The 13,756-nt window shown below is 41.5% G+C and overlaps 1 protein-coding gene across 2 annotated transcripts in view; it reads left to right on the forward strand.

Moving 5' to 3' along the window:
* The window catches only part of cnnm1 (cyclin and CBS domain divalent metal cation transport mediator 1), a 29,172-nt gene extending 17,811 nt beyond the window's left edge, over positions 1 to 11,361 (forward strand). Inside the window, exons 7-13 of one of the 2 annotated variants that reach the window (XM_008106508.2) lie at positions 840 to 902; positions 3,281 to 3,447; positions 6,024 to 6,204; positions 7,104 to 7,220; positions 7,321 to 7,437; positions 9,295 to 9,403; positions 10,706 to 11,361. In XM_008106508.2, coding sequence (XP_008104715.2) covers positions 840 to 902; positions 3,281 to 3,447; positions 6,024 to 6,204; positions 7,104 to 7,220; positions 7,321 to 7,437; positions 9,295 to 9,374 — 725 coding nt within the window. In that variant the 3' untranslated portion in view covers positions 9,375 to 9,403; positions 10,706 to 11,361. The remainder of the gene's footprint in view (positions 1 to 839; positions 903 to 3,280; positions 3,448 to 6,023; positions 6,205 to 7,103; positions 7,221 to 7,320; positions 7,438 to 9,294; positions 9,404 to 10,705) is intronic. The other variant, XM_062976373.1, reaches the window with a different exon arrangement.
* The last annotated feature ends 2,395 nt before the right edge of the window (positions 11,362 to 13,756 follow it).

Consider the following 13,756-nt stretch of genomic DNA (forward strand, 5'->3'; position numbering starts at 1 on the left):
TTTGCCTTCTGTCATGTATGCTCTTAGTGCCATCCAGTGGTGATGCATAGGGTTGCATCTTGGATTTATAAATGTGCATAAAGCATTTATTAAATCCAGTTTTCCCATTTTCATGAGACCAAACATTGGGTTGTGAAGTGAAATATTGTGTGCCTGAGATTATTGTGGGTGGCACGCAGATGGAAACCATGTCACAGGGGCTATGATGTGTTCACGGTTTCCTTCTGGTGGCGCAGTGGGTTAAACCCTGGTGCCGGCAGGACTGATTACTTGAAGGTTGGGTTGGTGACCTGAAGGTTGCCGGTTTGAATCCAACCTGGGGAGAGTGCGGACAAGCTCCCTCTATAAGCGGGGACATGTGAGAAGCCTCCCATGAGGTTAGTAAAAACATCAAAACATCTGGATGTCCCTTGGGCAACATCTCTGCAGACGGCCAATTCTTTCACACCTAAGTGACTTGCAGTTTCTCAAGTTGCTCCTGACATGAAAAAAAATCCCCCTAAACCTCAGTAGTCAGGAGATGGTTTATGAAGTAATATTTAAAAGTTACAGGCACTTATGGAAAGTGTCAGGCCTTTTAGCCTGTCTTTAGAGGAGCTCTCCAGGAACCCCAAAACAGTTAAATCACTTTGTATATCTCCTTCATAATTTGAAATGAAAATCAGAATGGATTCACCATCTCACTGACATGGAAGCCACCAGGAGCCACTAACTGAAGAAGACCAACAGGTCTTTTCCTATGAAACTATGGTACTCGTGTCTGCCTGGCCTAGTTCAGTCTCTCCTCCTTCTAAAATAAATTCCCTTGCTCCTCTTCCCTCAATCCCGGTCCTCTCTAGTGCCTGTATCCATGTCCCGAACTTCCGCCTTCAGCAGAGGGGAATCTTTGGCTGGCTCCCCAGGTAACTGTATATATCATACCTGGCAAGGTTCCCATTCTGCTGCGTTATGATTCTGGGCATGTGCTTCTCTGTAATCCTTTCCCCAATCCGGAATACTCCAGAATACACCTTGTGCTGTCCTGCATGCATGGTAAATTCACACTTAATTCTGCTGCATGAACTGTGCTTCCATACAGCTATATGTGTTTGCTGGTGCTGAACAGTCATAAAGCAGTGCTCTTACCTGATGCTCCAGAGATGGTCACTTTCTCATGTTTGATATACACAGGAGATATATTACATACAGAGATATGTGTTGTTAATGTGTGAAAATAAAAACAGGGTCCATATAAAGATTAAACCCTTGTGATTCCAGGGCTATATTTGCTTACCTGATGGGTTTGAGGCTAACTGTTGCAGCTCTAAGTGATTTTTCATTTTGATAACAATCCATTTGAAGTCACATGGAAGGGGATCTTCCTACTTGGTGGAAATTGATCCATTGTGGGCATGAAAACTTTGGATTTATATGTTTACACAAACACCCATGAATTCTGATATTATGAATGAGGGATAGAAGAGAAAGCATTAAGAAATTGTGAGTGTAGTCATTTTTCCCATAAGAGAAGTTACTTAACCTAATAGATTCTGGTCTCCATGACTTGTTGCATAACATAGTCATTAATACTTCAAGCCTATACATGACACTCAGAAGTATATCCCACTGGTTTCAGTGGCACTTATTCTTAGGCAAGTGAGTTTAGGATTGTAGCCTTCAGCCTCAATTTTGTTTAGTTCAGGTAATGTATCAATAAACTGCCTATATATTTACTCATTGGGCAAAGTGGGGGGATACTTCTGAGTTTACTGGAAATTTCAGTATCCCACAGCTTTGGAGCAGGCTGGAGAGCTGGATTTGGTCCAATTCAGCAAGATCTGCTGTCCACATGAGACACTGATGCCATTTATCAGTGCAGGAAAAGGGGGATAGGTCATGATCCTGTCACCTTCACCAATGTTGCTCCAAGCTAGCTATGGAGCTCCATGATTGCTTGTGGCTGTTACGATCTCCTGTACTGAAATCAGAACAAAGTATTCGTACAGGAAGAAGGAGATGGAATAACTTTCTTTCTAATTGTGTGGCCATTGTGCTTCTGATGTCAACAGAGGCACCCGCAATGTCCTTTGAACTCTCATGAAACTCTATGGCCAATTAAAAGGGGCAGTGGTGACATGTATTAAGTGAGTTGTGTCAGAAATACTAAAAATTAAGTAGGTATTTTAATTACAAAAATGTGAGTCAAGCACTGAAAGGATTAAATGGATGCAATGACTCACAAAACTACAGTTCAATATATGCAAGTGTGCCTGTAGCTTAGTAGGCCTCAGTATGAGAACGCTCCTGTGTGAGAGAAAGCCTCTGTGTGAGAAGGCCCTCAGTGTGAGAAGCCTGGTGTGTGAAGCTCCAGTGTGAGAGGAGGCTCGGTGAGAGCGAAGCTGTTTATCTGCATGAGGAACAAGCCCAGCATGGAAGCAAAGAAGGAAGTATAAAGAACTTTATTTGTGTTATAGAAACCTTGTTTTTGTGGATAGCGCAACCATATTTGCTACAAAGAAAAGCCTCCAAAGGAAGAGATAACATTTGTCTGTGTATTTTTGTCCTTTTTATCACTTTTGGCCACTGGTATTAGGTCACACTGCTGCTAGTAAGTTACTTTGTTGTACATTTATGGCGAGGGTCTTTTGTCAATAAGCCCACTCGCTCAACAAGGTGTGCACCACTCTTGAGGAGCAATTGCATTCCCCGGCAGTGGGGCTTACTTCTCAATAGAAAGATATAAAATATATATTGCAAAGAGTTACAGGTTTCTTTATTCTTGTTGGTATGGTTGCCTGGGGAAGAAAGTTAAAGTAGGGCAGAAGGAACAATTTGATAATGAAAATTACAAGGAAAGTGTTCGAATCAAGGGAAATATGCAGTGAAGAACTTGAAATGTAGTATAATGAAATGAGAGAATATTCAAAAACAGGGTGGGAGAAACTACAAAAGACTTTAAGAATAGGAAGTGTGTTTGATTAAAGGGAGCCAAGAGGTAGAAGAAAAGAGAAGACATCACATGTACTGTATGTATAGGTCAATGTCTTCTGAACTTTATTTAACTGAATATTTGGTACTAGAGGCAGTTTGTATTGGTAGATGGGACCATGGAGCAGATTCACCAGCTCAATATCAAAACCACCAACCGCCATTGAAATCGCAAGCTTTAGAAATTTTCGTGCTGCAAACTTGCCTGGAAATGTAGTGCTTCTTTGTCTCTCAAAAGTCCTGAATGTTAGCATTTTATTTTCAGTAGCAGCAGGAATAATGATTGTACTCACTGCTTCCTCTTTATCCCTAGTGAACCAGTCGCCATCCCGATGTAGTGGATTAAATCGCTCTGAGTCCCCCATCAGAGAGCGCAATGACTACGGTGGCAGCAGCACCCAACTCCACAACAGCAGCAACAACAACATCTACACACCAGATTATTCTGTCCACATACTCAGTGATGTGCAGTTTGTTAAGGTAGAAGCAGGTGCTATTTGTTATAATGTTGAGCCATGTGGTATTAATTACCCTAGTCCTATGTACAAAAGTGTGACTCGGATTGGTATATGAGTCTGGGGATAAATTCAGCTGTGTGCAGAATAAAAGAGGAGTTGTGAATTCTGTTTAGCAAGTTAATAGTATTGAGTTAGATGGAAAAAGTAGAATGACTGAACATGGTAAGGTGAAGCAGCAAGGATATATAGTATGGAGAGGTTTAATGACTAGCAGTCTCTAAGCTGCTAGAGAAGTCTAAACTGCTAGAGAAAATTTCTTGGGGGGAAAATAAGAAAATTTTATAATCCCAGGAAGCACCTGTATTGGTTCCTGTTATTGGTTCTCCCTGCCTAAAAATGAAATATGCTTAGCTATTCCTTTGCTGTGCGGATTATGTTGTCTGTTTGGTCAAGCATCTGAAAGGATATACAGTTGGCCCTCTACATTTGCAGGTTTAACATTTGCAGATTTAATTTTGTTTTTCTAATGGTAGAGTGCAAGTTCTGTTCTCTGTAACAATGTTACTGTCAATCTTTGCTTCCTTTAAAATCTTGTTGCTTTGTGCATTTCTTTCGTCCATTAGTGGAGTACAAACTTTCTGCTTAGCAGCCTTACAGGGTACAGACTTCGTCCCTCTGTGTTGCAGAAATTGTAATTGTTGGGAAATGAGATCTCAACTTTCCAAGGCAAGAATAGTGTGGTTCAATGTAGTCTTTTGCCTGCTCTGCCATAAATAGATTTCCCCTTCCCTTGCTGTGTTCCCTGGTTTATAGTGGTAAGTGTCACGTTTTGGTAGAGTGCATGATATGATACCAACAGCTGTTAAATGATAGAATTCTCTGTTCTATCCGTACAGTTTTAGTACTTCAAAGGGGCATTCCAATAATAATAGGGAAACTAAGTTCATTTAAGAGTCAAGCCTTTCATCCTTATCTGCAATTAAGGGAAAGAGCACAAGTATCAATTTAGCCCAGTTTAAAAGTACTATCACAGACAAGTCTTCTTCCATGACTAATGAACAGCAAGGGACCTACAGCTCCTACCAATGCTACCAAGCATGCCTAGTGGGTAAGGGATTGTAAGGAGACTTAGTCCAAAAAATCTGGGGGATCACGTTAAGAGTGCTGGGACTCTTTCTCATGTGACAAAATATAACACTGTAATTCCGCTTTAACTGCCATAGATGCATCTTATAGAATTCTTGGGATTGTCGTTGGGGAGCTACTGGTGCTTTCTGCCTGAAAAGTCTAATGCCCTTCCCTAAACAGCAAATCCCAGAATGATGACCATGGCAATTAAAGCAGAATGATAGCACTATAACTATATAGTTTGAAAGAGTCATTGGACCTGAAGCCAGAAATTTAGAATGCTTGGCTTGAAACATGAAACCTGAGTACAAACCACTCTTGAGTTAAAAACTCACTGGGTTACCTTGGGTTTAATAATTATGTTGGGACTTAAGTCATAAGGGAGAAAAGGAAGGGCAGAATATTAATGTGATTCACCAATACACCTTTCGTTTAATTGTTATTGAACATTTTAGTAGACCAGTGGTTCTCAACCTGGGGTCCCCAGATGTTTTTGGCCTTCAACCCCCAGAAATCCTAACAGCTAGTAAACTGGCTGGGATTTCTGGGAGTTGTCAGCCAAAAACATCTGGGGACCCCAGGTTGAGAACCACTGCAGTAGACCATTAATTGTTTTGTAGAAGAAAGATTTTAAGAACAGGTGTAATGATGGGAAGATCACATAAAGGGATCTGTTCCAAATGGTGTTGAATAAACAAAGAACAATAAGTGTTAGCAGATAAAGTTGCACTGAGAAGGAAGTGAAAAAAGAACAAAACAAGCTGAGACTAAGCAATTTGATAGAGTATTGAATGAGATAAAGCAGTGGTTCCCAACCTGTGTGCCGCCAAACCCTAAGGGCTCTATGTGCACTTCCCAGGGGCTCTGCAACCGCTCCAGGAAAATGAAATAAATAAAATGGAATTAAAGAACATGAAACATAAAGTAGAATCAAAATAAGAAAACTAGAAATTACATTATGAATGGAAATTTGCCAAGTTGAATTTCACCCCTCTAGTAGAGGATGCTTGGTCATTCTGCTGCCTCTAGCTCCATTATTATTGTAGTGCAAGATGGACAGACAGCGAGGCTAAGTGGGGAGCTGGCCTCCTCGTGCACATAGAAATTTATTCTAAAAAGGGCTCCAGAGGTCAAATAAGTTGGGAACTACTGAAAAGTGTTAAAGGATCAAGATTGAAATGGATAACAATAGGGAAATATTACAGAGCCTTTGCAAACAGAGATTCACTCCCAGTCATTAGATATTTGTTTGGGGGCAGTTGGCCAGGATATTTGCAGCATTATGTTGCATGAGAGATGCTGTGATGAAATGAAATGAAATGAAATAAAGAATTCCCAAAATCAAGATGCAAAGTGGGGTGTAGGAAGGGAATGTATTAAAAATAAGGCAGATATTTAAAGACCCTGAATCATTTGAACTGGCAAGACAAAGTATAACTCTAAGCTGATTCTTCTGCCTTGATGCTATAGATCACTCGGCAACAGTACCAGAATGCCCTTGCTGCTAGCCGAATGGACAGCTCCCCCCAGACCCCTGACATAGAGGCTTTCAATGATGGCTATTCTACAAAGGCTCCCACAGCCAGAGGTACTCCACAGACCCCCAAGGATGATCCTGTCCTCCTGCTGCATGACCGAAGCAGCATTGTGGGTAAGTGGAGCCAACATCAGAACCTGGAAGAGTTACTTTTCTTGAACTACTGTATTGAGCAGGAGTCCAACAGTCAGCATGGCCATTGTCTACGTTGGATCTGTCATACAAAACAATGTTTCCCAAGCACTTTGTGACAAATTCTAACAAAATAATTGTGTTTATTAATGGTCACTATTATAATGCACAGTTTTCAGGCCAGCATGAATGCGCTATTTTTAATTTACTTGTTATATGTGAAAAATTACTTTTGTGCTCTTTTTTATGTCAGGCTATAAAGCTCAAATCCAGCATACACTTGTATGTGTATTTCTGGGGTTTTGTAGAGGTTGGTGTCCTTTCCCGTCCTCTTTGGTGACTAGTGCCTCACTTCAGCATTGCAACATCAGCCCTCCATGGGCCTCCAGTGACTGATGGAGACAAGCTATTGGAGAAGCACTGTCTTTGTCCCTATGGATTATTACATCATCTACGGAGACCAGAAGATCCAGGGAATGTTGGCAGATGATGTCATTAGATTGTGTCTGGCTTTTGAGGAGACAACCAGATATTTCTCCAGTCCCCTCCTACTTTACTTCAGGACAGCTGTGGAGTAGAATGGGGGGCTCATTGCCATTAATCATGAATTCTGGTGGTGGTGAGGAGAACCATAGCATAGTTTCACCTGTGGAACTTTTATGCTGTACTTAATGATGTAGAATCTCAGCCAAAGTGTGTTAAAACCAAGTCAAATGGGAAGAGGTAGTGGTGGTTTCATTTATATACTCTTACTTGGAGTGTGTAGAGTATACAGCCCATTCTTCACATATCCATGTCACCATCCTGTCATGAGTTAATTTGAAATGCTGTGATATACTCTATGCATTTCCTTTTGTATTTTCTCTACCTGTGTCCTGCAGTTAGCCAGTCAGATGGGCATCTAAAGAGTCCCACAGACTCTGTGTTCCTGCACATGGAGGGAATCCCCCACATCCAAGAGGAGTTGCTAGGCAGCACAGAAACCAACAGACAAGAAAGTAAGTGGTTTAGGAGCAGTGAAGACATTTGGAACAAAAAGAGCAATCAACAATGTAAGAACAGATCCTTCTTTTAATGTCAACCCTTGTTGCTTTGCAGGATATGAGGGCTGCATTGTCAGGCTGGAACCTGAGGCTGCAAATAGAGAAATTGAGTTCACCACATCCCCAAGTGGCCCTGAAGAACCCCTGGGAAAGAAGTTACTCCGGACCCTTAGTGAGTCATATTAGAGCCCCTGGAGTGATTAATTGAATGGGATGGCAATGTTACATATAATGAATTTAAGATACATAGGTATGCTGTTGTGGCTGTTGGTGCCAGGTCTCTCTTGACTTTGTGGGTCACTTTTTAAAAATTTTGTTCAATGTAAGTAATTTGTAACATTGTCACAATTGCATATACATAATGACAGATTGTAATTTTTACCTCATATAACACATTCTATTGATTACATTGTATCCTTTATAGTTCTATACATCTATTACTTATACCTATCAATTTTTCCCCTCCCTCCCCACTCACTCCAGGAACAGCTATGACTCTACTCAATGGTTTATATGATTTGTGCGATCATGAAGATTTTTTGGTTCAGTTCCATATATTTTCTTTTTCCTTGCACTCTTGTCTATAAGCTCTTTCCACTTCCATTTTTAGTTTTCCTTTGGGTAACCATTCATATATTTTGTTCTCCTTTCAGTTATGTAGTCTTGGAGCATATGCTCTGATCAATATTTGAACCACTTTTTAAAATTCCCATTTCCTTTCATATTTCCATCATAAGACAATTGTTGCTTGGGTAGCTGCTATCATATATTTTGCAATTTTGATCTGGTATTTATTTATTTCCATCATTTCTACTCCACCCTTCTCATCCGAGGGGACTCAGTGCAGTGTACAAATTGGCAATTAATGCTGATACACCATAATACAATAAAATAAAACATTAAAACAGTTAAAACAGTTATAATATACAATATACAAAGTTTAAAACAGTGCAAAGTGCTTATGCCACCAGACCTTATACAAAAGCCTTATTCCAGACCAAGTCGAAGCCAGTAAAAACGTACTCTTTAAACGCTTGCGCGCATAGCCAGGGCTTCAGTTTCTTTCTGAACCCCAGAAGGGATGGAGCCTGCCGGATGTCGCTGGAGAGGGACTTCCACATCAGAGGAGCCACCACTGAGAAGGCCCTGTCTCTCGTCCCCACCAGTCGCACTTGTGAGGCGGGTGGGATCGAGAACAGGGCCTCCCCAGATGATCTTAAAGTTCTCGTAGGCTCATAAGGGGAGATACGTTCAGACAGGTAAGTTGGACCAGAACCATTTAGGGCTTTGTAGGCCAAAACCAGCACTTTGAATTGGGCTTGGTAGCATATCGGCAGCCAGTGGAGCTGGCTTAGCAGAGAGGTGGTACGCTCCCTGTATGCCGCCCCAGTTATTAATCTGGCTGCCGCCCGTTGTACTAATTGGAGCTTCCAGGCTGTCTTCAAAGGCAGCCCCACGTAGAGCGCGTTGCAGTAATCCAGGCGGGATGTAACCAGAGTGTGGACCTCCGTGGCCAAGTCAGATCTCCCAACGTACGGGCGCAGCTGGTGCACAAGTCTTAGTTGTGCAAATGCTCCCCTGGCCACCGCCAAGACCTGGGGTTTCAGGCTCAGCGATGAGTCCAGAAGAACATCCAGACTGTGGGTGTTCCTCCCATTACCTTCAATTTGTTGGGTAAATAATTGTGTTTTTTTAAAAAAAATCAATTCTTCTACCTAATAATTCTTCCATCTCATCCTTTTTGTAGAAATTTTGTAGCTTATCACAGTCCCACCACATCTGGATAAACTCTCCAATTCCCCCGCATTTATGCTTTGTGGGTCACTTGATATATGTAAAGTACTAGCAAATGCTCAAGGGATGCCTCAGATTCGCTAGAACTGTTTGAAGCTGTGGCATTGTACTGACGAGAGAGGAGAGGCTGCTGAAAGGTGTTATGTTCCCCCAGTGAGTGACGTTGACCCTTGAAACAGAACATCAGCCCCAATAGCAGTGCCCACCCCTAACATTGTTCCGCCCGATGTTGCAGGTGAGAGGAGAAGACAGCCATCAGCAGACAGTGAAAAGAGTCCAGATGACAATATTAACTTCACATCTCTCATCACATGAGTGGCAACATGGCTTTGCTTCTCCCACAGGTTAGTGGTATTCATTGTCTCTTGCCTGGAAGTGCCAATCTCTTCCTTAGCTGTTAATTCCAGTTTCAGACTGGATTCCCATATGTGCATACATAGAATGACCTTCTTGGTTTTGCGGGGGTTTGTATTTCTTATGAGATCCTTAAAACCTTTTACTAAGCAATCACGTTGTTGTTTTTAATAAATATCAAGGGCATCTTTTTCCATGAACCTTCTGTTGAATACTTCTGTTCGCAGTAAACTCCCTTTCTGTGCAGAATTAGCACTGGAGTGTTATGTGATACTTCAGAAAACACACAATGAAATGCTACCTAACAATTCTTCCACAGCCCAAGAAGTGCTGTAGCCAAAGCTTTTGGAAAAGACATGACTTTTTTAGAGATCAAACCCTTTTGGAAAACCAGACTCTCCATAGCCATTTGGAAGCATGATCCTTTTGGAGATCAATTTGCATCCACACTATTTGGAATAATCATAACCTTTTTATAAAATATGATCTTCCTGAGAAGAGTTAAAAACTCACTTAAGTCAAATCTTCTCCTTAGTAGTAGGTATCCACTAGTATTCATGCAAGGCAAATTGGGCTTCTCAATTGTTAGACTGATATACCTGGTTATCTCTCTGAACTATTAGGAACAAAATATATAGCAGATCTTCAGAAGTGTTATTTCAGTTGGCCAAAAAACTACTCTCCTGTAAAATATATTGGTTTTAAAATCATACTCTCAAGAGACCAAAAATAAGTAGTCTTCGTTAAAAGTAACATAGTTGATTTACTTACAAACTTCACATATTCAGCATACAAGTACATTTCTTATTGGTTGAGAGTTTAAACAGTAAGTTCTTTAAAGCATTCTATTTTAATCTCTTCTCTGTTGCATACAGACGAATGCTGTCTTCAGTCTAATACATTACTGAAAATTGACTCAATAAAAACTGACTATACACTGTAGCATACTGACACTGACTGTCTTCTAAACTGTACTGCTTCTGACGTACACTACAAACTGTACACTGTACTGGAGCAAACTCTAACACACACTGTACTGTACAAACTCTGAGGTAAAAGTGGCTTCCAACATGGAGTCTCTGTCTGAATAGTCCCAGATCTGGTCACATGGTCTGCAGTCCCTCCCACAACCTCAAACAACAGAGTTAAGGGGAAACTATGTATTAATATATACATACAATATAGTAAGCAATCACAATTATTTACACAACAAATAACTAGTATAGGAGGTTTGTAGAAGCCCAGAGCCATTTGCAAGGGGACATCGCTGAGCCAGTGTTATTTTCTTCCAGGTCAGCAGCATGACAGCCGACTGTGACAAGATCCATGTGTGCGTGGTGGCACCTGCTTCTCTCTCACATCAACTATCCCTTGCCTCTAGGGCTTGAGAGCCAGACAGCAGCCCTGTGAGCTTGAGAGGTGGCGCCAGCACATGGAGAGAGCTGAGCAGGACCGCTCAGTAAAAGATGGAAATCCCATCATGGGTGTGTGTGGCCCCTGTGGGTAGCATAGCAGGGCAACTTCCTCACCATCTCACCACAACTTCCATGGGTCCAATGCCCAAGGGGAAGGGGGGCACTCACCCAGGCAGCCCTCCTTCCTGTTGGAAGTGCCTGTCCTTCCTTTTGCATGGTCCAGAAACAGGACCCCAGTGCATGTTAGTGCAGCACCACCTCACACCATACACTCTCTGTATTCATGTACACCTAAAAGTTATCCATATCTGCCCCAGACCCATTGGTATCTGTAACCAGCACCAACTGGCTTGGGGCTGGCACTCTGAAGGGCAGATTAATGCACTGATCACCTGGGAACTTTGGACATGACAGACATGGACGTGTGGCCTTAGAAGAAACCTGACCTCTAGCTTGGGTCAGTTCAGAGCAGACAAAGTATTGACAGCAAGTGTCTGTAAAGAAGAAATAAAATGTTATTGTTTTACATTAAACCAGTCTCTTTTATGTGTCGTTTTATGCATGCATTTGAGAGGTGGAAAAAGGGGGAAATTACCAAAAAAAAATGTTGCTTGGGAATTCTAAAGAAAGAAGTTCTTAACATTCCAGATGCCTGGCAGACAAGTGGAGACTGAGCGCATCTTCTGAATGTTTGACAAAAGTGCTGTTTAAGCAGGGTTTCCCAAGCATTTCTACTTGTGAGGAGGGATTCAAAATGTCGCAGCACGCAGCAGCCAGTCCGTTTGGACGCAAGTGGTAAGGAAGAACAACAGGGTTTCGAGTTCATAATTTACTGTTCCCAGCTGGAAAAGGGTGAGAAGCTTCAGCTCTGTGGCTGAATATAGACATTGTTATATAAGTTGTTGATCACCATTAATTATTAATGCATTGAAAACCACCTAAATCATCGATAGGAAAATCACTTGTCAGCTGAGGTATGTGTCTTGGTCTTTTTCCAGTGTCCCTTATGACCCTATGTTGGTCAGTAGTTTCTGGACTCCTTGCTGACATGTCTGGAATTGAAAACCGTTGCTTCTATTGTGATTACCTTAAGACACCTGCAGGGCTCAGCATTTTAGGTCCTCAAATGTGAGTGGCCACTATTAGCTCCAGCTTCTGTCAATCTAGCAGTTCAAAAACATGCCAATGTGAGTAGATCAATAGGTACCGCTCCAGCGGGAAGGTAATGGCGCTCCATGCAATCATGCCGGCCACATGACCTTGGAAGTGTCTACGGACAACACTGGCTCTTCGGCTTAGAAATGGAGATGAGCACCAACCCCCAGAGTCAGACATGACTGGACTTAACATCAGGGGAAACCTTTACCTTTACAATAAAACATGACAAAATCAGTGACTATTAAAAAAAAAAACAGCAGCAACAAATCAATTGTGTACTTCATCTAGTGGGTGCACACAAAACCACTTGATTTGAAGCATCACTGCAATTGGGTAATAATGACAGTTGTAATGAATTTGTGTGAATTAGAAAGATCAAAAAGCAAATTGGCTTATTCTTGCAGCTATGTTGATACAGTACAGCTAAGGTGGGATTATGTAAAAAGTTTGTGTTTTTATGTAACCACAGGGATATTTTTAAAATGCTGAAACTGCACAAAACTTGAGTGCAACTAGGTGCAGTTTGTACCCACTCCCACACATCTAATGCCTCTGTGATGATGTATTATATAGTGCAACCCAAATCATCAAGGTACTGAAACAAGTCCCAGGGAGGCTGCAGCATTTTGGGGTTTTTTAGCTTTAGGAAAAGGTTGAAGTGAGGAATAACATTCAATTTCACTCAACTCTGTTTCTTTCACTGGTTGGGTCACATGTAAATAATCCTAAATTTTCCACTGCTAATACCCTTTCAGCAAAGTCCTTCTGCCAATCAGCCTGAGGAATGCAGTACTCTCTGTGCGTTTGCACGGCACGGATGTTAGTTTCAACCCCCACCCAGTTTAAGAAAGCAAACTATGTCCTCCAGCCCCATTATTTAGTGTGTTTTCAGCCATTGCCACTGTCACACCAGAGCTATTCCATCTGTCCAGCAGGAAATGTTCAGTCTTCATTCTTCTTTAGCAATGCTGATACTATTCTCAAGAGTTATCCTTATGCATATGACATGATCATTAGAAGCAAACTGAAAGCAATGGCTTCCAGGTCAGTGGGGTGGTGAATGTGCTCTAGGTTTTAGTGCAAACTATAAAGGTGTTATCCAGGAGACCCTTTCTCCAAATTTGATTTGTTCCTTATGTGGCTTGTTTAAAATTCATTAACTATGGAGCAGATTCACCAGTTTGCTCACAAGGAAACCACCATCCACAACTGTAAACTGAAGCATCACGCTTTAAAAATATTGGTGCTGCAGGCAAGATCCACTTGCCTGGAAGCGCAGCATTTTTGTTTCACAGTTTCCAAATACTACCATTTTATCTTCAGTGCTAACAGGGATAATGGTTTTGTTCACAGCTACTATTTTATTTTTAATAAACCAATCAACATCCCATTGCAGTGGATTAAAGTCTTGTCTGAAAGTGTAATAATTACAGCAGAAGCAGCACTCAACTCTACAGCAGCAGCAACAGTAGCATCTACACAAATTATTCTGTAGATGCTCTGATGGGCAGTTTGACAAGATATCTGCGAGACTAGGTGAGAAGGAGGTGCTATTTGTTGTATCAATGAGCCATATGGTATTAATTGCCCCATGTAAAGTGTGACCTTAATTGATATACAAACCTGAGGATAAACTGATATAACTTTTGAGTGCAGGCAGCATAATGCTAGGTGAAAGGTAATAGTAACTGTGAAATGTTTTGTAGATGAGAAGCTTTTGAGACCAATTGTAGTGATTGGAAGACTGCTCAAATAGGAGGAATGGTGTTG

This window comes from Anolis carolinensis, chromosome 3 (genome assembly GCF_035594765.1).
Source record: "Anolis carolinensis isolate JA03-04 chromosome 3, rAnoCar3.1.pri, whole genome shotgun sequence".
NCBI lineage: Eukaryota > Metazoa > Chordata > Lepidosauria > Squamata > Dactyloidae > Anolis > Anolis carolinensis.